At 49.2% G+C, this 20,989-nt stretch overlaps 1 protein-coding gene across 7 annotated transcripts in view; it reads right to left on the minus strand.

Moving 5' to 3' along the window:
* Positions 1-20,989, minus strand: part of LOC124775714 (sorbin and SH3 domain-containing protein 1) — a 1,093,224-nt gene that overhangs the window by 587,297 nt on the left and 484,938 nt on the right. Inside the window, exon 1 of one of the 7 annotated variants that reach the window (XM_047250588.1) lies at positions 763-987. The exons of the other annotated variants lie outside the window; for them this stretch is intronic. Within the exon in view, the coding sequence (XP_047106544.1) occupies positions 763-976 (214 nt within the window). The 5' untranslated portion in view covers positions 977-987. Of the gene's footprint in view, positions 1-762; positions 988-20,989 lie in introns of those variants that run through there. 7 annotated transcript variants of the gene reach the window in all.

Genomic DNA, 20,989 nt, shown 5'->3' on the forward strand with positions numbered 1-20,989 from the left:
AATCAAAGCAAAATTATCAACTTTGGCTGTTTTTCCGTTGAATTGATTAACGCAAGTGGCTGCCCCATTATTACTCCGACATCCAGGAAGTTCGTATATTTGATATTATTACATCGTGATCATGGTTTGGTGGCCTCCTGGTGAAGTTAAAATCAAACAGTTGTGATATGTTTACTTCTAAGGGTTGTTGAACAAAGCACGCCTGCAGGAAAATTTATTACGTATATTAAATTCATGGTAGCTGAGAGTTTTTGCTAGTGAGGTAAACGTTGGTGATAGCAGAACGCTTGAACAGCCGACTTCTATTACAGGTCCTATAAATTTAATCAACAGGGTTTTGCGTGGAGTAGGCCGTTTCTATTCCAAGAATTCCCGTTTAACTTCTCCGAGCATTTCTGCAGCACTGGGCTAGACAGTCGTCTTACGACACTAGGAATGCGTCCCTGAAATCGTTTTATGGCTGTTGTCATGCTTACATTATAGGTCCTGCAAATGCACTAACGTCTATTGTGTGATTTCATTGATGCACTGCACTCATGAACATTTGCAGTCCGCCATTTCCCTTCCGTGATATGGATTTCACGTGATATTTTCATTTCATATCGCTTCTATTAAAGATGAATGGATGCGCCGGACCATTCAAGAACGTAAAAAGCCAGGAAAATTTTGGGTGACATGTTACACTGGGGATCTCCCGCCTGACAATAAAAGTTAGCTCGTGTAGCAATTGCAAAATTCGCGGCAGTCGTGTTGGGGACTCACCGGGCCGGCCGATGACGCGGTATTCTTCTTCCGAGTCCTCAGAGTCGGGGTACGGCTGCTGCGCCAGTTCGATGAACTCCTGCAGGTGTTTGGGCAGCTCTCGGCCGCCGCCCACGCCGTCCCCACCGCCCCCGCGGTCGCCGCCGGCGTCATCCTCCTCCTGGTCCAGTTCCGGCAGACCGAGCTTCTGCTGGCGCTGGCGCACGCGGCCCATGAACTCCGCCTCCAGGCGCGGGGGCGGCGGCGGGGGCGGAGGGCGCGCCGCCTCCGCCGCCCCCGACACGCGCAGCACGCAGCGGCGTCGGCGCTCGGCGCGCTCGGCCAGCTGGCGCTCGTACTCGCGGAACATCTGGTCGCGGAAGCGCTCACTGGAGGCGGGCGGGGGCGGCGGCGGTGGCTGGCGGTCCGCCCCCGGGAGGCGCAGCGGCGGCGCGCCGGCCTCCGCCTCCGCGCGCTCCACGGCGATGTCGCCGCGCTTCGAAATGCGGTACCGGGAAGCCTCGAACTTGCGCACCGTCTGCGCGCCTTCCTGCTTCACCACCTCCTGGCGACGTTCTCTCCAGAACTCTTCGTCGTCACAGATCTCGCGGAGCTTCTGCAGTTCTTCGTACTGCCTTATAAGATCCGCTTCTTGCTCCATGAGCTGCCGTTCCTCGCGCTCTAGGTCAGCCATCTCCGCCTCTCGCTGCTCCTTCTTCTCATCTCGTTGCCTTTCGTCAATCTCTCCATTCCGCCCTGTTTCCGCCTTTCCTTCTGATTTCTCTTCACTTTTCCTTTCATCCCTTTCCACCATTACATTCTCTTTCTGTTCATCTTTCTTCTTGTCACTAGCAACCTCTTTGTCTTTCACCAACATTCGCTTCAACTCTGAGTACTCAGTTTCCTTCACGCCCTCTCCTCTCTCAGCGTCTTTCGATTCTTCACCTTTCTTCTCATCCACAACTACTACCTGCTTCACTAACTTCTGCTTAAGCTCCTTGTACTGCAGATCCTTCACGATCTCCACCTCCTCCTTATCCTTCTTCCCCTGCATCAACTCCTGGTACTGCACCTCCTTCTTGCCATCCACTTCCTCCTGGTCCCTCTGCTTCTCCCTCTCGAGAACCTTCTGCACCTGTGTCCTCTCTTCCAGCAGCTGAGTCTCGAATTGCTTCTTGAGTTTCTCGAACTCCTCCTCGGACTTGGGCTGTTTCTCTTGCTGCCCTACGTCCTCTCCAGAAGAGCGACTCTTCTCTCTCGACTGCAGTTGCTTCTCGATGTACCTCTGTTCCTGCTGCTGCTGGTTCTCGAACTGCTTCTTGAGCTGTCGGAATGGCACATCCTTGAGTTTCTCGTCCTGTTTCTTCGGCTGCTCGCTCTTGAGCTGTTCCAGCTGCCTGAGGAACTGCCTGCGTTCCTCCGCCTGCTGGCTCTCGAACTGCTTCTTGAGCTCCTGGATCTGCTGGTCGGTCTTGACGTCCATTTGGGACAGACGTAGTCGCTGAGAGGGCAGCGGAGGTCGCGACTGCTGGAGCTGTTGCTGGAAGGACAGCCGCTTCTGCAGTTCTTTTCTGGCACTAGGCTCCAGTGACTTTTGGAATAACTGCTGTTGCTGCTGTATGGGTATTTGAGGCTGCGGCGAGTATCTGCTCGGCAGAGAGTATCTCCTCTCCAGAATCTCATGGCGGAGACGCTGGTACTCCTTTTCGGTGCTGTCCTGGCCAGCCTCCAAGGAGTTGACTCGGTAGATGCGGCGCTGTTCGTGGGTGGTGGTCTCAGATTTGGAATCGATATTGGTGCTGGTGTCCTTGGAGGTGAGAAGCACGTCCGGAACGGAGCTGGTGGGCGGCTGTTGAGACTGGTCCTTCTCCCTCTTGGCGGGAGCGGCGCCCGGCTGCGCCTGCGCCTTCTCGTCATAGCCGTACCAAGATGGCGGCCGGTGCTTGTTGCGCGCCGAGTCGCAACAGCCGCCGCACGAGGTGGTGGCGCGGGCGCCGTCCTCCGCCCCCGGGGGCGGCGGCCTCTTGCTGCGGTCCTGCGGCGGCGGGGAGGGCGTCGCCGCCTGCTGCTGCGGCGGCTGATCCTGCTGGGGCGGCGCCATGGGCGAATGCGCCCTGCCTTCGCGGACGAATTTCAACATGCGCGTGCCTGCGGCCGGCCGGCTTGTGCGCTCCTCGGCTCGGAGCAGTGCCAGCAGCCGGCTGCCGCCCCCCACCCCGCGGCCGCTGTCCGACGCCGCCGCCGACGCCGCCGTCGACGTCGGCGGTATTTTTGCGCCGAGGGCCGGCGGGCAGGAGCGGTCGCGCCGCGGCGCGGGGCTGCCCTGCGGCGACAGCGGCGCGCTCCGCGCTTGCGGGGGCGTCGGGGGCGGCGCCGGCGCCTGCCCTGTCTCTTCCGCCACCACGCTGGGCTGCCTGAAATGGAACGGCTCCGATGCTGCTCTGTCCACAATCCTCTGTTGCCAGAACTGGTGACCGGCGGAGAACATCGTCGCCTTGTTAGAGCTAACATCACACGAACTACGCTGTGGAGCCGAGTCCGCGTCCAGTGATTTCGTGGAAGGCGAAGGTGTCGAGCGTTCACTTGTGTCCAATAGTCGATAGTACCCTGGCAACGAAGATCGTCGCTCGTCGACCACATCCTTCCCTCGCTGGCGACCCAGAGAGGGTTCTCCGTAACTGCGCCTCTCGAGAAACTTCCGATGAAGGTCCAGCAAGGTGTCAGCGTCCGGAGTCGACCTCCCCCAATTGTACAGGGAGCGACCCTGCGACGGCGAGAGGCACAGTAGCAAATTGGGGTCCACTCTGGACGGTAGCGCGGTCCAGCCTTCGGCGTCGGGTGGTGTGGGAGGCGGCGGCGGTGGTGTCGGGGCTGGCGTCGATGGCGTAGGCGAGAAGGCGATGGGTGGCGGAGGAGGCGTAGGCGCCGGAGTAGAGGCAGTCGAGGGCGCTTCCCAGAGTCGCATCTGGCGCAAGACCGACGCGCCGCCCGGCCGCGACAGCAGGACGCTGCAAGACAGCTCGAGGAGTGACTTGGGCTGCAGCATCGGTTGGGGCATCACGATCTCGCAAGAGGATGGACGAGACCCAGCACCTGGGTTGTAGACGGCTGTCGCGTCGCTACTGGCGGAAGAGCCTTGCCGCGAGTGGGCGGCTGTCACAGTGGGGGTCCTGTCTGCGTCAGAGTCCTCCTCCAACAGGGTCTCCAGGGGCCTATTCGGCGGCTGTCCGTAACGAACCGGCTCCACACCCAACTCTTGCATCATGGACGCAACCATCGCCTCCATCTCCCTCCTCTCGTTCGACGTTAGCCGATCTGGTGTTGATGTGACCCTAGTTTGTTCAGCTGCATATTCATAACCGTCGTAATTTCTGTCAGTTTCTCCAGACAACCTTCTTTCAGTATAATCAGAGTCTTCCCCAACGAATGTCCTTGATTTGGCAGCATCATCTCTCGCTGACACTTCTTCACTGCCAGCAATAGGTACAGCCACACTCCCTTCATCGGTTCTTCCTCTTCTCCTTTCTTGCACTCTGTCCATTTCACCATCTGCATCATCGAACACCTCATCATCCAAAGTTTCTTCCTCCTGTTGATCTTTTTCAAGCGCAGAGCCCTTCTCCAGCTTCCTGATGGCTTCCTCCTCTTCCCCAGCCGTGTCCTCCCCATCCGCATCCTCCCCTTCGCTGCTGTTGGACAGGAAGACTCTCTCCGCCGCCGGTTGCCATTCGTCTTCGACCGGCATCTCGACACGTCCCTCCACTGCTGCCGTCTCTTCTGCGTCACTCTCAGTCACCTCAGATATCTCTATCGACGGCGGAGACGAATATCCGCCGGCATTCAGAAACCTCGCCATATTTGCGGACCTCCGAACATCTTCGGCTCTGCTGGCGGAGCTGGCGACCTCCACTTCCTCCACTTTGCACTTGACGACATACGTCTCCTTCACGCGACACACGCTGGGCGTCACAGAGCTGCTGATTTCGTGCATCTGCGCCTCGTACCGGTGCTCTGTCGTCTTAGGAAGGTCTGCTCTGGGGCAGTCTGTGTCAACTGGAGGCGGCGCGCTGGTGTCGGACGGTCTAGAAGCTCTCGGTACTGGATCGCCAACTCGCGACTTGGGTATGAAAGATTCTCTGACGGTGAAGACGCCGCAGTCGATGGCTTGTTGTCCGACGTCTTTGGTGACGACGTAGACGCGCTGGGCAGTCGGGTCGGACACGGCGCGGTGAAGGTCGCGCCGTCTCGACGCGTGGACGGCCGCTTCGTCCGCCCCCACCGCCCCCGCCTCCTCCGCGGCCGGTTCCTCCGGGATTACGCCCAGTGGCCGCAGCGAGGGCGGCGAACTCGCTAGGCGCCGCCTTCGACTTCGACGTCCCTCCCGCGGCGCTCTGTCCGCACCGCCGTCTCTCCGTGGGGGCGGTGAGTCCTTGTCGAATTCGCTAGCCGTCTCCCAGACGTCTTCGTCCGTCACGATCTGCACGATGACCGCCCTGCGCTCTTTCAGCGCCCTGCCTGCCGCCGGCGCATCTTCCACGGCCTCCTGCGAGGCCTCCACTTCTTCGTTCTCGGCCTCCACTTGCGCGGCGGGTTCCATCGCCGCCTCCCGGTCTCTGTCAGCCACTGACGGCTCCTCCGCCTCCCACTCGCCCGGGCAACGCGCGCCGGGGTTCTGGGATCGCTGTCCGCCCGCCGTTGCGTCACGGCATTCGCCGAAATGCTGACTCTGTGCCGGTCGCGGCTGCGACTCTGCCTCCGTTTCTATTCCTGGCGCGCGACCGGACGACTGCGCCGTCTGCCTCCTCTCGCGCGCGGCGCCGCTGCCGCCGCCGGTTTGTTCACTGCTCTTCCGCGGAAGTTTTCCTTCGTCCTCCGGCTCCACGTGTTCCTCATCTTCCGCACATTCCACTCGTCTGTCGTCCTCAGACTCTCCAGCGCTGCACGCTTGCAGTTCTCCTCCCCCAGATCCACCGGCGGTCGCGTCGCGCCCCCCGTTAACGACACTGTGCTCGCCGTTTCGCGAGGCTGCTGCCGCGGCGCCCGCTGCAGCCACGCCCTCGGCCCCCAGGCCTGCCCCCGCCCACGCACCGCCAGCGCCACCTTGCCGCCGGTCGCTGCACTCGGCCCCCTCCGCCCTCACCGACGGAGTGTCGATTAGCTCCCTCGCCGTGTCTTCCGAAGCCGTTGCTGCGCTGTCTCCTCCGCTATTTATAGTCTCCGACGTCACAACACTCTGTTGTAGTAAAGAGTGATCACCAGGTGTCCTCTCTTGGCATTCAGAACCACACTCAATTGGACTTTCCATTTCAGCACAACCCCCCGTGCTCTCAGACATAACGTCTCCGCGCCTTTCCCTATCCGCAGCGGATATAACCACTTTCTCGCTGCACAGCTCACAACCTTCACCTCGAACACTCCTATCCTTCCACTTACCACCCACATCATCTCCAATTACAACCACATCTGTGCAAGTTGCATTCGCGCCCGCCTTCTCCTTCGCAACCACACCATTCCCTCTCCCAATCCATCTAAAATAATCTAAATTTGCTACGCTTTCGGCCAGTAACGACTCGACGAAATGCTCAGCTACTGCACGAACCACTTGTTCGTATGTTGTCCTCTCACTTCTATCTTCGTCGTCTGAAGTCAGCTCTCGATTTAGCACCACAATAGCCCCATCATCACGCCCTTTGCGGCTCACCGCTTCACCTTTCGGCAAATCCAAAGCTGTAACACTGTCGTTGCTCTCCCTACGTTCCCTGTTGTCGAACCGCCGCGCACATATCAATTCTTTACGCACTCGTGTCGTCTGACACACTACTTGCTTCACTTCGTCTCTCACAAATGTTTCTCCGTAAATATCACTGCCTTGGCTTGCATTTCGTGAACAACCAACAGTTTCTAACTTATCTTCGAACCTTTCTACGTTGTCCATAAATCTAACACGCCGGACTTCTTTTTCATTACTCGAGTTATGAAATACTTCTTCTTCAGCTGTCGATATGGCTGAACAAACGTTCGAATTTTCCTTAAAGTTTTTGTCTACCTCTGCATTCTCTGATGCTGCTTCCTTTCGATCCCCACCTACTTGCAGCATCGGCTCCCGTCCACCATCGTCCGCCGACATCGCAGCCATTTCCTTTCGACTGTCGGTGGTAATATTACATTCGTTCGTTTCAGTCACAAAAGTTTCTCTCTCAGTACCCACTGCAGTTATTTCCACAGTTTCGTTGTTCGTAATCGTCCTCAATCGAAGGCTATCGTCAGCAGCAATGCATGTCTTCTCTCCTTCTGCTACTCCATCGCGTAGCATCTCACTCGTAGATTCCACCGATGAGGCAGCAACACTGTATTTGAGCGTAAGTTCCTCCATCCCTTGTCGTTCCCTCTCTAATCCCTCTCTTACTGTTCTGTTGTTTTCTAGACGTGCACGATCGTCTTCATCTGGAAGCTGAGTTTCGTTCACAGGATCGGCATTTGCCACAGCACCAAAGACGTCTGACTGTCCACTAGTTTGATGGTTGACTCCACACACAGGTGACGATTGCAAATTTGCCGCGCACCTTGCTGTTTCTGACTGTAGGACAGCGTTAGCAGGAGCTGACGTTACTTCTCTTTTCTGCTCAGCACTTCCCTCTGTAGCACCTGCATGCGGCCCAGCCAATCCTCCTACGAGCAAATTTTCATCTCCTATCACAGGAATCATCGGCACTGCGCTTTTCTCTCCTTCTGCGTCCGCCTCGCCACAGTCTTTCACTGCCAGAGGAATAGTCACTGATTCATCATAGTTAGCACCGTCGAGCTCCTCTGAATGCCCTACTGTCTGAAAGCTGCCACCAAACGCTGAATTAGCTTGATGGTCCGACGTCTGTGTTTGCAGGTCTGTTTCATTATGATCTACCGTATCCAAAATATCTTGAACTTGTACCGTTTCGCCTCTTCTCCGTTCCTCACTTCCCTCCTGTAGAGGAGTTGAATCCGTTTCAAATGAATCTCCCTTTTCTGCTGCAGGAGTCACAGGCACTGCACTATTGTTCCCTTCCAAGAGCGGTTCAGTAGAAAGTTTTACGGTTTCGGGTACATTCAGTGGTTCATCACTTACAGCAGAATCAAGCCCCTCTGATTGTGTCACAGTCTGGCGTCTACCACCAAACGACGAATTTACTTGACGATTCGAAGTTTCCGCTTGCAGGACCGTATCTTTCGTATCTTGGGCTGGTACCGCGTTTTCTATTGTCTGTTCAACATTCGGCGACCGCTCCTCCACCAGACTTTGTCCTGGTGCAGCACTGTTATCACCCTTCACTCCCCCTACACTGGAGTCTCTTACGGTCTCACTTGTCACAGTCGGAGCAGTGTACTGGCCGTTCTGGTGTTTTCCACTCGTCGACTCCCGCTGTTGGTCTCGTTGAGGTAGACTGGTAACAGGGATGGCTTCTTTCGGACCAGTGACGGACTCGGGAAAAGTCTGAACGCTATGGGGAGGTTTGCTGGATTCCCGGTTTGGCGACAGCCTTTCCAGAATGCACTGTTGGTGGCTCTCAGCGGGTGGCCTTGGTGACTTTTCGCCACTTTTTTCGGCACTGTCGGCGACAGACGCACCGGAATTTGAATGGACTCGTTGGAGAACCCCAATGGCTCCTTCCTGCGGCGACAGCCTCCGTCGGTTCGTTGTCGTAGGCGGCGAGGTAGTGACTGCCACGCCCCCTTCGGTCGCCGCGTCGTTAGCTGAAGTGTTACCACGCTGTTGTGGAAGATCGGCTACAGACTCACCGGAAGCGGCGTCGGCGGCGTCCCTGGAGCGCTGCCCCCGGCGTCGGCGGCGCCTGCCCCCCTTGCTGCTGCTGCGGCCTCCAGCCGTCCCCTGCTGACTCCGGCCTCCACAGGCTACTGGGCCAACGCGACCGACCGTCTGACAGCGCTCCGCCAGGGTCACAGGTGTTAGCAGCACCACACGCCGAACACTCGTTAGTACCTGCCGCCGCTGCCACTGCTGCCGCCCGCCACGCTAACGCAAAGCGGACGCCATTCCGACTCGCCTCGCTTCAACGACCGCATTCACAGATGCTTGTTACATAATTCGTCCTCTTTCCGATACTCGCTTTTACCGCTTACGCTTCCAATTCAGGATGTTCTACGTGCACCATCAAACGTGCAGTTTCGCATTAGCAGTCATCACGGTATACAAAATTTCCCATGTTCCTCAGGGAAGCATTCTAGGTCCACTGTTATTTATTTTGCTCTCTACTAATAATATCGAGACCTCGCCTGTAGACAATGACGAGGCACAGAGGATGAGAAACAGAGTAATTGCATGTGAAACATGGTAAGTGGTGAGCTTTGCTCATATTACGAGAGTGAATCACAAAATAAGCTGCAGTAGTAGTAGTAGATTAGAACACTAACAAACACTAACAGGTAGGGACTGCAGCGAAAATACAGACTTGGCCAGCCCAGTGCCAGGGGCAGGCTCACATGGGTTTAGCTGAGTGAGCAGGCCTTTAATAGTAGATTTATACATCAACTGGCACACTTGTAATCGCTGCAGAATAGATTAGTAGAAGTAGGATAGCTTAACAGATTAACCTTGCTCATAGTTATGCCAGTTATAGAAAAATGAAATGTAACAATGCTGCAAAATCTAGTATAATATGTAGACCCACTAATTATTAAGGTGATGGGTTGTTTTGTATCTTTATATTGTTTTGCTTGTATCGTGCTAATAAAGAATTTTTTTTAAAAAAAAGGAAAAGCAGAAAAATAAGCTGCAAACTGGGACAGGGACATCAGAACTGAGTGTAACTGTCTGAAATTGATTTTCCTTTTCAACATACTCCACTTGTTAACTTAAGCACCTATCCCACCGTTCGACAAGGCGTTAAAAGCCTGCAGAATAGATTTCTTTTGCCAGCATTTGCATGCAACTAGTAGCCTCTAGGTATACACTGGGGTGACAGAAGTCTGGGATAGCTCCTAAGATCGTGTCGGACCTACGTAGTGAAGTAACTCGACGTGCTATGGCTCGATTATGTCCCATAAATGTTCGATAGGTCGCCTATCATTCGCTCGAATTGTCCAGAATGTTCTTCGAAACAACTGCGAACAACTGTGGTCCGGTGGCAAATCGCTTTGTCACCCACAAATATTCCATCGTTAATTGAGAACATGAAGTCCATGAATAACTGCAAATAGTCTCCAAGTAGCCAAACATAACCATTTCCAGTCAATGATCGGTTCAGTTGGACCGGAGGACCGAGTCCATTCCATGTAAAACAGCCCATACCGTTATGGAGCCACCACCAGCTTACATAGTGTCTTGTTGACAATTTGAGTCCATGGCTTCGTGGGATCTGCGCCAGGCTCGAACCCTACCGTCAGCTCTAACTAAAATCGTGACTAATCTGAGCAGTCGTCTGGGGTCCAACCGTTGTGGTCACGAGACCAGAAGTGCCGCCGCAGACGATGTTGTGCTGTTCTCAAAGGCTCTCGTGTCCGTCGTCTATTGGCATAGTCTATTAACGCCAAATTTCGCCACACTGCCCTAACGTTCGTCGTAAATCGCACATTGATTTCTGGGGTTGTTTCACGCAATGTTCTTTTTCTGTTAACACCGACAACTCTACGCAAAAGCCGCTGCTGTACTTGTTAAGCGAAGGCCGTACGCTACTGCGTTACTCGTGTTTAGATTTAATGCCTAAATTTGGTATTTCTCAGCACATTGTGGATCTCGGAATATTGAATTCCCTAACGGTTTCGGGAACGGAATGTCCCATGCGTCTAGCTTCAACTACCATTCGGGTACAAAGTCTGTTAATTCACTTTGTGCGGCCACAATCACGTTTGGAACCTTTCTACATGAATTACCAGAGTACAGATGACAGCTGCGCCAATTCACCGTCTTTTTATTCCTTGTGTACTCGACACTACCGCCATCTGTATATGTGCATATCGCTATTCCGTCACTTTTCTCACTTCATTGTATAACAAGTTTATTTTGTTCCTGAAACTGCTGCATCGCTCAAGAACGATGTGTCCTTGGAGCAGCGAAATACTAATTCCCCTAGACGGGGGAACAATGTGCCATCACTGGATATGCAGGATATTACTATATCCAGATTGAACATAAATTCCATGAAATACAGCTCTAATCATATACGGAAAGAATTCCGCTATGGACGTGCTCTTCGGACAGTCCCTGGCTCACAAAAATCGCTTGTACTATTCGGGTACACATTCAAAGCCCACCTGCCTTAATGGTCTGACTGGAGATCATTAACGATTGGCCGCAGAATACTACATATTGACTGCCTTCCACGTGACACGAGCTGTCTTCTCCTACATACGTACAGGTGCTAAGTTTAAAAACGGAGTGGGTATTCTGGAGTTTGCAACCTATTTATTGACTCACCCTTGTAATTGATAATTCCACGATAAATCGGGAGATACCAGCTTTATCTCTAATTTCAAATTCTCGGTAATGGCAATTTTGTCAGGTTTTCTCGCTAATGACAACTTTGTCAGGGTGTGCGCATGTAAACAGCGGCAAGTGCCAAAAACATGACTGTCAGTAGTAGTAGTAACACTCACGGTTTTAGTGCCAGAAAAATGCTTTTCTGGGACTATTTGTACAAATCTGAGGAAGATGTTGATAACTACGACTCAGATTAAGATTCTGAATTTTTCCTGAACGCCTATATGCTTCAGAAGTTGTTCTTAATCTTGTAAATGGGAATATTTACTCAAGCAAGTAAAAAATGTTTAACTGTGTCGCTTAGCAAAGTTTACGTGAGTTTACGTGTCAGGGTAACGGCAGAAATGTTACGAGCGATACTTAACATTCTGTAGTAAGGTGTTTGCTAAGATTAATTTTATCTTGTGCTGAATCTAAGATTAATTTTTCACCAAAGATTTTTATACAGTCGAGATTGCATTAATTAATATTTATTATTGACGACTGGTTTCGACGATCGAAACTGTCCTCTTCTGAACCTCAAAAACATTTTTGAATGTAAATCGTGTTCCATCATTAGTTTATTACTCATGCCATGTCGTCAATGTTGTGGAAATTTTACAGCAAGTTACACAAGGACTTTATAAAAAATAAAACCATTTACAGATGAAAAACACCTTGTGCAGCGGACAGTGCTTTTCATCTGTATAAGGTTTTATTTTTTATAAAATCCTTGTGTAACGTGTTGCATGTTACTCTTCATAATAACCCCACAGCATGAGTTATAAAACTCATAATGGAACACGAGTTATAACAAAAAACATTTTTTAAAGATCAGAAGATGATAGTTACAGCTTAGAAAGCGGTCGTTGATAATAAATATTAATTAATGTTATCTTGGCTGTAAAAAGTTTTTCAAGTTAAATTTAGATCGTACTTTCCATTTTCTCAGTGTGAGAAATTTCAACAATTTTTTCAGATTGTTATACTTAAAGGCTGCAAAATTGTTAATGCAAATCTTAGTGTCAAAATCTAAAAATTTTGCCTTTTTACATTGTTATTTTTGAGTGGTTTCGTAATAATATTTCATTAATTCGCACAGCAAGTAAAGAGTGGTAAATCAATGCTTAAAGACTCTGTTGGAATGTACTGTTCGTACGACAAGACAATGTGTACTGAGAGAAGTTTGAAGCTACATTACTCAGTGCGCGAAGAAAAAGGAAAAACGCCTATTAGCTTTGAAGTCTTCAATAGAGAGAATATACCATAAACATTTTTAACGTTTCCACAAATCAGTCATTTCAGTGTAAATTTAGGATACGTGAGAATCAAAAAAGTCTTTGGCATTAAATTTGTTTTTTTTTTTTTTCAATTGAATAACAGTTTTAGATCGTTCTGATCATCATCAGATTGATCCGTCTCCATAAACTTAGTAAAAGAAGAAAATAAAATTCATAACCATGATTCGCATCGTCAGACAATCGTGGCTACAACTTAGTGACATACTCCACATACGCTCAACCTAGAATTTTATTCATGTTGTTGTTGTGGTCTTCATTCCAAAGATTGGTTTGATGCAGTTTACCTTGCTAGCCTATGCAGGATTAGTCTCCTCTTACTGTATTCAAGTCTTGGGCTCCCTCGAGAATTTTTACCCCTCACACTTTCCTTCATTACTAAATTGACTATCCGCTGGTGCCTGAGGATGTGACCTGCTCAACTGTTCCATCGTTTTAGCCAGGTTTTGCGATAAATTTGTTTGTTTCTAGTGACTTATTCGATCTATCCATCTGTTCTTCAGTTTTCTGCTCTAGCACCACATTTAAAAAGTTTCTGTTCTCTTCTTATCTGGAGTGTTTATAGTCCACGTTTCGCTTCATAAAAAAGCTACACCCTAGATAAATATCTCCAGAACATTTTAAACATTTAAATTTATTGTTGGTGAATATCGTATCTAGCAACCATACTTTAAATTAAACATTAATGTAATAGAAAATATTAGTTAGCCATCTGAGGATGATCATGAACGCCGAAACCGGTTATATCATCGAAATATAGAATTTTGAAAGTATTTGAGACTGTTTGCAGTATTCCTCAACCTTCACTGACGGCTACGGAGTTCACGAGATCCAGCATGAATAAAATAACACTTAAATTTACATTGGGTGTTAACAGAGTCCTCTTTTTCAGAAACGTTTATATTACCAATTGGCAATCTGCATTTTATATTCTTTCTAGTTCGGCCATCGTCATCTACTTTGCTGCCCAGATAGCAAAAGCAGTCTATTACTTTTGGTGTCTCATTTGCTAATCTATTTGCCTCAGAATCGGCTCATTTTATTCGACCATATTCTATCACTCTTTTTACTTCTGTTGATGTTCATCTTATATCCTCTCGGCCCGCCCGGTTGGCCGTGCGGTCTAACGCACGGCTTTCCGGGTGGGAAGGAGCGCCTGGTCCCCGGCACAAATCCACCCGTGGATTTGTGTCGAGGTCCGGCGAGCCGGCCAGTCTGTGGATGGTTTTTAGGCAGCTTTCCATCTGCCTCGGCGAATGCGGGCTGGTTCCCCTTATTCCGCCTCAGCTACACTATGTCGGCCATTGCTGCGCAAACAAGTTCTCCACGTACGTAAAATATGGGTTACACTCGTCTGGTGTGAGACGTCCCCTGGAAGGGGGGGGGGGGAGGGTTCACCGGGGTCCGAACCGCACAATAACCCTGGGTTCGGTGTGGAGCGGCGGAGGGGTGAAGTGAACTGCGATAGTCGCCGTGGGGGTTACGGACTACTGCGGCTGCGGCGGGGGGGGGGGGGGGGGGGGTACGGAGCCTCTCCGTCGTTTCTAGGTGCCCGGTTAACATAACATATATCCTCTCGATAAGAAGAGAACTCTGTCCAGCTGATCTTCCAAGTCCTTTGCCGTCCGTAAGTGAATTACATCACCGGCAGGCCTCAAATTCATTACTTCTTGTCGCTGGCCCGCTGTGGTCGAGCTGTTCTGGGCGTTTCATTCCGGAACCACGCGGCTGCTACGGTCGCAGGTTCGAATTCTGCCTCTGGCATGGATGTGTTTGATGTCTTTATGTTAGTTAGGTTTAAGTAGTACTAAGTCTAGGGGACTGTTGAGCTCAGATGTTAAGTCCCATTGTGCTTAGAGAAATTTGAACCATTTTGATTTTACTTCTTGTCGCTGAACTTTCATTCCGTTTAAAAATGTCTCTTTAGTTTCCTTCATAGCTTGCTCAGTGTGCAAATTAAATAACATATGGAATAGGCTACTGATTTTGGGAATTTTGTTCATATGAGATAGATAGAAATGTAGAAGCAGATATGACCTTGTATGTCTTAAACTTGAGACAGAATGGTCGTTATCGAAACAGTGATCGACCTTGCATATATACGCTTAATGATTTTGTACCCTGGTGACTAACTTGCAGAACGAAACTGGTAGCACAATATAGAAATTCACTTGTCAGCTGTCGGTGTTTTTTTTCCCAAAATGACTTTCATCATGAATCACCTTGAAGAAAATGACTTATTGATACGTAACCTACACGGATTCAGAAAATATCGTTCTTGCGCAACACAGCTAGGTCTTTATTCCCATGAAATAATGAGTGCTGTCGACAAGGGATCTCAGATCGATTCCATATTCCTAGATTTCCAGAAGGCTTTTGATACCGTTCCTCACAAGCGACTCTTAATCAAATTGCGTGCATACGGAGTATCGTCTCAGATGTGTGACTGGATTCGTGATTTTCTCTCAGAGAGGTCACAGTTCGTAGTGATAGACGGTAAATCATCGAGTACAACAGAAGTGATATCTGGCGTTCCGCAAGGTAGTGTCATAGGCCCTCTGCTGTTCCTGATTTCCATAAATGTTCTAGGTGATAATCTGAGCAGCCCCCTTAGATTGTTTGCAGATGACGCTGTAATTTACGTCTAGTAAAATCATGAGACGATCAATTCCAATTACAAAATGACCAAGAGAGAATTTCTGTATGGTGCGAAAAGTGGCAGTTGACACTAAAAAAAGGAAAGTGCGAGGTCATTCACATGGGTACTAAAAGAAATCCGATAAATTTTGGGTATACGATAAATCGGAAAAATCTAAGGGCTGTCAATTCGACTAAATACCTAGGAATTACAATTACGAGCAACTTAAATTGGAAAGACCACATAGATAATATTTTGGGGAAGGCGAAACAAAGACTGCGCTTTGTTGGCAGAACTCTTAGAAGATGCGACAAACCCACTAAAGAGACAGCCTACATTACACTTGTCCGTCCTCTGCTGAAATATTGCTGTGCGGTGTGGGATCCTTAGCAGGTAGGATTGACGGAGGACATCGAAAAAGTGCAAAGAAAGGCAGCTCGTTTCGTGTTATCGCGCAATAGGAGTGAGAGTGTCACTGATATGATACGCGAGTTGCGGTGGCAGTCACTGAAACAAAGACGGTTTTCTTTGCGGCGAGATCTATTTACGAAATTTCAATCACCAACTTCTTCTTCCGAATGCGAAAGTATTTTGTTGAGACCCACCAACGTAGGGTGAAATGATCATCACAATAAAATAAGAGAAAGCAGAGCTCGAACGGAAAGATTTAGATGCTCCTTTTTCCCACGTGCCATTCGAGAGTGGAATGGTACAGAAGTAGTATGAAAAACACAAGAGGTGTTAAATATGGACAGTAATGTAAGTTGTTGTTGTCTCATCAAATATTGTTCATATTTTACTTTGTTCATTTATTTAATGCAAACTGTCACATAGCCACTGTTTTGCATATAATGTTAATGTTAAAATGCAGTACCACCATACTCTCAAAGATGCATTTACTGCATGTTCGCCGGCCGCGGTGGCCGTGCGGTTCTAGGCGCTGCAGTCCGAAACCGCGGGACTGGCACGGTCGCGGTTTCGAATCCTGCCTCGGGCATGGATGTGTGTGATGTCCTTAGGTTAGTTAAGTTTTTGTAGTTCTAAGTTCTAGGGGACTGATGACCTAAGATGTTAAGTCCCATAGTGCTCAGAGCCATTTGAACCATTTGAACTGCATGATCCGTCAAACATCCCCATTTTCCTGCATTTATTTATTCTGTTTATCTTATTAATATTGCTTAAGTTCCATAGGTATTCTGTAGTTACATTGATAATACTTCCAATATTGTTTGCAAACATTGTAACTTCTTTGGTGACAGTGATCAGTAAATATCTGAAGATGGCCTTGTAAGCCGAAAACCGGTTAACACAATACAAGTAAAATTGTAGAACAAAAGCAAACTGGTGCTTTTCATTTATTAATATGTTTGAGTTATTAACGTTTTTACGTTTTCGTGCTGAAGCTTGGCTCCTCGTCATTCAAAATGTCTAGCAGAGTGAGGTCGGCGATCGAGCGGTCAAGGCACTAAACTACCAGACTGCTGATCTGTGTGCGATTCTTCGCAGTCGCTTTTCTTTTTTCATTGGATTTTATTTGGTGTCTCTGATAATATTCTGATAATCAGAAATCTTGTCTTTGCCTTTTATTAAAGAAAAACTTCAGGAGGTGTGATTATTAAGCAAAATAAGTATATACACTAGGGTGAGAAAAGTCATGGCATACCTCCTAATATCGTGCAGGACCTCCTTTTGCCCGCCATAGTGCAGCAATTCGACATCCCATAGACTCCACAAGTCGTTGGAAGTCCTCTGCATAAATAATTAGCCATGCTCTCTCTACAGCCATCCATATTGCGAAAATGTTGTCGGTGCGGGATTTGGTTATGTCCCATAAATGGTCAATAGGTGCTCAAGTCATTCGCTCAAACTGTCCAGAATGTTCTTCAATCAAATCGCGATTGTGGCTTGGTGACATGGCGCATTGTCATCCATAAAACTTCCATCGTTATTTGGCAAAATGAAGTCCATGAACGGCTAAAAATGGCCTCCAAGTAGCCGAACTTCACAATTTCCTGTCAGTGGTCTGTTCAGTTGGACCAGGGGACCCAGTCCATTCCATGAAAATACAACCCACTTCACTAAGTAGCCACCACCAGATTACACGGTGCCTTGTTGACAACTTGGGTCCATGGATTTGTGGGGTATGTACCACACTCTAACCCTAGCATCAGCTAACTGAAATCGTGACTCAAGTGACCAGGCCACGGTTTTCCACTCGTCTAGGGTTGAACCGATATGGTCACGAGCCCAGGAGAGGCATTGCAGGCGATGTCGTGCTGTCAGCAAAGGCACCCGCACCGTTCGTCTGCTGCCTCAGCCCATTAACGCCAAATTTCGAAGCAGTGTCGAAACGAATGCGTTCATCTCATGTTCCACATTTATTTCTGCGCTTGTTACACCCAGTTTTGCTTGTCTGTTAGCACTAACAACGCTACGCACGCGCCGTTGCGTTGCCCGTGTGAGAGGTTTTGCCTGAAATTTGGTTATCTCGGCACACTACTGACATTGTGGATTTCGGAATACTGAATTCTCTAACGATTTCCGAAACAGAATGTCCCACGCGTCTAGCTCCAACTATCGATTCGCGTTCAGAGTCTATTGATTACCGTCGTGCGGCCATAATCACATCGAAAACCTTTTCACATGAATCACCTGAGTGCAAATGACAGCTCTGACTTTTATCACCTCAGTGGATAATGTATTGACAGCTGTTTTCGTCATGATACGTAAACAAAAATACTCCTAAAAGTATAATATTGCGTAATCCTAACTGATAGTCTGTTTGTGAACGTTCTTTCACTTAGTGTCGTGAAACCCATCACAGAAACAGGCAAAATATTTCTTGCGACATGTGCGCCGCAGGAACGAAAGCTCGCCACACTGGAATGTTTTCCGGTACATCGATCGTTGAAAACATATCTGATTCACATTGCTAAAAACAGATCTATCAGATATCAATTTGGATACGTTCCAAGCGTATAAAAGCATATGTTGGAAGATAGGCGTGGACAAGTGGTTATGGACCAACGCATGAATTTTAATAGCATCCGCCGTATCTTGTAATTCTCTGCTCTGCTGCCATGTGACATGATTTTGAAGTCGTGAAATATTTTACCTGCCGGAAAAAGTAAATGTCACACGGTTGACAAAAAGACGTACATTTGGTCTTTATCATTTTCACGGTGCAGGTTGATTGAGCGTCTTCATATGCGGAAGTCCTATCGCAGCGGGGCGCTTCAGTCCGAAACCGCTTGACTGCTACGGTTGCAGGTTCGAGTCCTGCCGCGGGCGTGGGTGGGTGTGATGTCCTTAGGTTAGTTAGGTTTAAGTAGTTCTACGTTCTAGGGGACTGATGACCTCAGATGTTAAGGCCCATAGTGCTTAGAGCCATTTGAACCATTTTTAACTTTTACTCAGCTGTGGTGTGGCTCAGAAGTGAGTGAGATATTGACCATTAAAATCAGAGCACTCTCCTAGTGATGTAAGAAATTTGACAGACAACATAATTGACTTCAGACGCGTATGGCAACAATATCCGCTTGACAATTCGTTCTACTCCACAGAAAACGTGCCGAAACTGCTATTTCTTAAATAATTAATGTAAAGATAAAATATTAAGGGGGTTATCATTGCAAGATCACAGGTTAATGTAACCGCAAGATAAGCCATTGCAAATAAGAAATCTGATACGTTAATAACAGGTGTAGGCGCCAGAATGGTGAATGCAAGCATGCAAACGAACGTGAATTTTGTTGCACAGGTGACGGATGTAAATTTGTGAGATGGAGTTTCACGCCTGTTGCATTTGATCAGCACATACCGGGACGGTTATGCTAGTCGAGAGTGACGCTGGAGTTGTCGTCCGATGATGTCCCATATGTGATCGACTGGAGACAGATCTGGTGATCGAGCAAGGCAACGCAACATGTCGACGCTCTGCAGAGTACATTGGGTTACACCAGCGGCATATGGGCGAGGGTTGTCTTGTTGGAAACGCCTCCTGAAATGCTGTTCATGAATTGCAGCACAACAGGTCGAATTACCAGACTGACGTACACATGTGCAGTCAGGATGCGTGGGATAACCACTGCTGTCATACGATATCGCTCCCCAAACCATCACCCTAGGTGCAGGTCCAGCATGTCTAACACACAGCAGGTTGCTTGCAGGCTCTTAACTGGCTTCCTCCTAAGCAACACATGACCGTCACTGACATCAAGATCACAACAGACCTCCACCCTGCCCTCCAACGAGCTCTCGCTTGACACAACTGAAGTCACAAATGGCAATAGTTTGGGGTCAGTGGAATGCACGCAATAGGGCGCCCAGCTGGGAGCTGTCCTTGAAGTAACAGATTTGTAACAGTTCCTTCTGTCACTGCGATGACAACTCCAGTTCAAATTGCTGCTGAAGATGCAATACGATGCGCCAGAGCCAAACGCCGAACACGATAGTCTTCTTTCTCAGTAATGCCACGTGGCAGTCCAGAGCCCAGTCTTCTTGCGACCGTACAGTCTCGTGACCACCTCTGCCAGCAGCCATGTGGAGTGGCTACATTGCTGCCAAGACTTTCTGCAATATCGCAGAAGGAATATCCAACTTCTCGTAGCCATATTAAACAATCTCTTTCAAACGCATTGAGATGTTGATAATGGCGTTGTCGCCTTAAAGGTATTCTTGACTGAAATCAGCTCACCACGTCCAGTCTCAAATGTAACTATCCTGATTTGCACCCTTATAGTGGCGCTACTAGCGCCACTCTTACGCGACTGGCGCGACATTTGAACAGACATCATCTTTCAGATGTAGAAACACATCTACCACCTTCTTTTTATGTCTCACAACTCGTTCTGCCAGAAAAAAATTGTACAACTGGAAAGACGACGTCGAATTTGATCCGATGGCGGCATATGCCACCTGGGGGATAGTAGATCGTCCGCCAACAGATAGCCTAGCGACATTGTTACTGGAGCGCAGTCTGTGCCTACCCCTTAATACAGAATGTTGACATCCGCATTCCTTGCCCTCGCTCCTACCCTCCAACGGTCCCAACACCTTCTCCATAATCACTCTGACCTTTTTGCCGCATGCTGTAACCAGTGGCTTCTGAAAATCAATCCTTCCAAGATCAAAGAAATCATCGTCGGTCGTACGACTTTCTCCTTCCGGCTCCTTGATTTCTCCCTTACTGTCTGCTCCCGCCCTGTCCGCCTCTCCCCCACCCTCATCTACCTCGGCCTCACCATTGACCGTCACCTCACCTGGATCCGTCATCTCCACTCTATCCAACTGAAAGCCGACAACCGCTTCCAACTCCTCAAACTTCTCTCTGGCCGGACAAGAGGGCTGAACCCCTCTACCATCCTCCATACCTAAAAATCCTTAATCCGTCCCATCCTCTGTTATGCCAGTCCTGCCTGGATATCCGCCCCCCCCCCCCCAAATTCTATAAGTCCCTCCAGATCCTCCAGCGCCATGCACTCTGTCTCGCCTTCCCTATACGCCTCCGTCCCCCGTGTGGATCCTGTATGACCTGATTCCTTTCCCCCTATTTGCTCCTTTTCCTCGAACATATCCACGTCCTCTACACTTCCCACTGCCTTGATCCCCCTCATCCCCTGGTTGCGCAGACCGTCAAACCACCACAGGACAGATATGAGAGTGCGAGAGTCCAAATGTGTCAACATGAACTGTTGCGAATCAGTTATTAGCAGTGTGACTACGGATAAACACACCGTCTCCCATTCACGGGATAGCATTGACCTGCACGGCTTGACTGGTGCCGTCACATGATCACTTGGAAGATGGAATGCCAAGCCGTGGTCTTCAACAATGAAAGCAGATTTTTACTGCAGCCAGGTA

Source organism: Schistocerca piceifrons, chromosome 1 (genome assembly GCF_021461385.2).
Source record: "Schistocerca piceifrons isolate TAMUIC-IGC-003096 chromosome 1, iqSchPice1.1, whole genome shotgun sequence".
In the NCBI taxonomy this organism is placed as follows: domain Eukaryota; kingdom Metazoa; phylum Arthropoda; class Insecta; order Orthoptera; family Acrididae; genus Schistocerca; species Schistocerca piceifrons.